We start from the raw sequence: 3,619 nt of genomic DNA, 5'->3' as shown, positions 1-3,619 counted from the left end.
GCGTGACTTCCGCTGTCGTAACATTACCATGAAATAGGTACAAAGACATATTCTGACACACGATATGTAACATTTTACCACTATAGCTAATTTACGTATAAAAATAAGGAAATACAAAAGAAATGATTTATGTTTCTGATATCTTGTACAAACATGACTGAATGTTCCTGAAAATGGGTCCAGTCTTTGATGGGATGTGAAGAATTAGTCTGAACTATGGAAAGTAAACGGTTCAAAATATGCAAACAATTAATTGTGATATTTTAGACTCTTAAAGGTTATATTCTACCTTAATGTGAAAAACATACTAAATATATTACCGAATGAGCATTGGAATATATGGGACTATTTGTTTAATGTCAGACAGTCAAATGTAGCAAAGTGTGTGCCAGTGCAGATGCTCAACGTTGAACATAAATGTACATGACCCTGATAGTGACTTTACATAAATAAAGAACCTTCATTTATGTGATGTTTAGCATTTGTGTGATGTCGACTTAAACGGATCACGACAACATCAGTACAGGAATAGGTCTACATATCTCTGACGCTCAGAGATTCCAATCAAGATCTACTGATAATTTAGCATTGTTATCTGATCCACAAAGTGTTCTTTAAAAGATTTAGTAGCTACCTTCGGTGTTGTCTCATGCACGTAGTGTTATGTACTGTTTTTCTCATTCTTTAGTGTTATCATATGTTATGTTTTATAGCTATTCTCAGAGTGAATGCATTTTCTATTTTCATGTTCACACATCAAGTTCTTGATGACAGGCACAATGAAAATAAAGTGATTTCTTACCTGGGAATTTAGAATGAGGAATAACACATGATGAAAATGTAGAATGAGGAATAACACATGATGCTGTGACAATTTGTCTACACTTTAGATGCTGCCTCATAAGTTCTCGAAGACTGTCTCTGAGAAGAAAATGATTTCTTAAAGTTTCCCGCACTTTAGATGTTGTTACACAATATAACAACATAGAAATAAGTACAGTGTACTTCTGTAAACATTAAGAGTTGTTTCACAATATAACAACATAGAAATAAGTACAGTGTACTTCTGTAAACATTAAGAGTTGTTTCACAATATAACAACATAGAAATATATACAGTCTACTTCTGTAAACATTAAGAGTTGTTTCACAATATAACAACATAGAGACAAGTACGGTATACTTCTGTAAACATTAGGAGTTGTTTCACAATATAACAATATAGCAGAAGTACACTGTACTTATTTCTATGTTGTTATATTGTGAAACAACTCTTAATGTTTACAGAAGTACACTGTACTTATTTTAAACATTAAAAGTTGTTTCACAATATAACAACATAGAGACAAGTACGATATACTTCTGTAAGTATTAAGCACTGTTTCACAATATTACAACAAAGAAACAAGTTCAGTGTACATTTCAAGAAAGTCAGATAATACTTGTCAAGAATCTGTGGTAACACATGTCTAGAGTAACAAATAACAGCTACCAATAATTAATAATAACTCATATCAACAAACACGTATAATATGAGTCAATAATTAGTTTTAACACATGTCAAGAAACAATAATAATAATAAACATCTAAGAGCAATACGTGTCTATAAGGAGTAGTTAAACATCTAAAAGTAATACCTGTATATAAGGAGTAGTTAAACATCTAACAGTAATACATGTCTATAAGGAGTAGTTAAACATCTAAGAGTAATACATGTCTATAAGGAGTAGTTAAACATCCAAGAGTAATACATGCCTATAAGGAGTAGTTAAACATCTAACAGTAATACATGTCTATAAGGAGTAGTTAAACATCTAACAGTAATACATGTCTATAAGGAGTAGTCAAACATCTAAGAGTAATACATGTCTATAAGGGGTAGTTAAACATCCAAGAGTAATACATGCCTATAAGGAGTAGTTAAACATCTAACAGTAATAAATGTCTATAAGGAGTAGTTAAACATCTAAGAGTAATACATGTCTATAAGGAGTAGTTAAACATCCAAGAGTAATACATGCCTATAAGGAGTAGTCAAACATCTAACAGTAATACATGTCTATAAGGAGTAGTCAAACATCTAAGAGTAATACATGTCTATAAGGAGTAGTTAAACATCTAAAAGTAATACATGTCTATAAGGGGTAGTTAAACATCCAAGAGTAATACATGCCTATAAGGAGTAGTTAAACATCTAACAGTAATAAATGTCTATAAGGAGTAGTTAAACATCCAAGAGTAATACATGTCTATAAGGAGTAGTTAAACATCTAAAAGTAATACCTGTCTATAAGGAGTAGTTAAACATCCAAGAGTAATACATGTCTATATCACATGTCAAGAAACAACAAAAATACATGTCAAGAAATAGTATAGTGAAATCAATTGGCTGGTTTTAAGATATACCTTATAATGCATGAAAAATTATTATTGGATTACCTGTATTTATTTGTTTCACGAAATCCCTTAGCAAATGGATTACTTTCAATCTTTAATTTGCTTATCTGAAAAATGAAACAAATATATGTTACCATATTGTTACCGAAGGAACGGGATAGTTCCAGAAAGCAGGTGGCGTGACACCAATCACGTGACATCGCTGACGCAACAATATGTTACCATATTTTTTATTATAGCATTTAAAGGAACTAAAATATTCGTTACTGAATCAGGTTATCATGATTCAAACTTTAATAATTTAGTTTAACAGAGATTGATTTTTCTTTTCTGTTATAAAGATAAAATAAAAACTTTTAAACACTGGTTGATCTTCATTTTACAGTTTTACAGTTCAATTTAGAGAAGGATAGAATATTTAATGAATTAGAAATTTCATCATTTTGTAATTGCTTAGATACTTTGATACAGTTTATTTTCGACTTTAATAAGTATGCGGGGTATCTCCCCAAAAGTACTTTGATTTCATATGAGGGTTTTAAATGGATACCATTCTCGAAGTATGATTTTCCTACCTGTTTTGTTTGTAAACAAGTGGTATAAAAACTCTGTAAATGGTGTTTCTACCTGTTGGTTTTGTTTGTAAACAAGTGGTATAAAACTGTAAAATGGTGTTTCTACCTGTTGGTTTTGTTTGTAAACAAGTGGTATAAAAACTGTAAAATGGTATTTCTACCTGTTGGTTTTGTTTGTAAAGAAGTATAAAAACGCTGTAAAATGGTATTTCTACCTGTTGGTTTTGTTCTTAAACAAGTGATATAAAAATTCTGTAAATGGTGTTTCTACCTGTTGGTTTTGTTTGTAAACAAGTAATATAAAAACTCTGTAAAATGATATTTCTACCTGTTGGATTTGTTCGTAAACAAGTATAAAAACTCTGTAAAATGGTATCTCTACCTGTTCGTTTTGTTCGTAAACAAGTGATATAAAAACTCTGTAAAATGGTATTTCTACCTGTTGGTTTTGTTCGTAAACAAGTGGTATAAAAACTCTGTAAAATGGTATTTCTACCTGTTGGCTTTGTTCGTAAACAAGTGGTATAAAACTCTGTAAAATGGTATTTCTACCTGTTGGCTTTGCTTGTAAACAAGTGGTAAAACTCTGTAAAATGGTATTTCTACCTGTTGGTTTTGTTCAAGTGATATACAAACTCTGTAAAATG

General features: G+C 30.6%; 1 protein-coding gene across 1 annotated transcript in view; it reads right to left on the bottom strand.

Moving 5' to 3' along the window:
* Positions 1-749: 749 nt before the first annotated feature.
* The window catches only part of LOC106476809 (T-box transcription factor TBX20-like), a gene marked incomplete at its 5' end in the record, with an annotated part of 4,449 nt that continues 1,579 nt past the window's right edge, over positions 750-3,619 (bottom strand). The window contains 2 exons of the mRNA XM_022380566.1: positions 750-921; positions 2,440-2,504. Coding sequence (XP_022236274.1) covers positions 750-921; positions 2,440-2,504 — 237 coding nt within the window. The remainder of the gene's footprint in view (positions 922-2,439; positions 2,505-3,619) is intronic.

Source organism: Limulus polyphemus, unplaced genomic scaffold (genome assembly GCF_000517525.1).
Source record: "Limulus polyphemus unplaced genomic scaffold, Limulus_polyphemus-2.1.2 Scaffold11663, whole genome shotgun sequence".
Lineage (NCBI taxonomy): Eukaryota > Metazoa > Arthropoda > Merostomata > Xiphosura > Limulidae > Limulus > Limulus polyphemus.
Note: the sequence above shows the minus strand (reverse complement) of the source record. Positions and strands in the feature narration are given on the sequence as shown.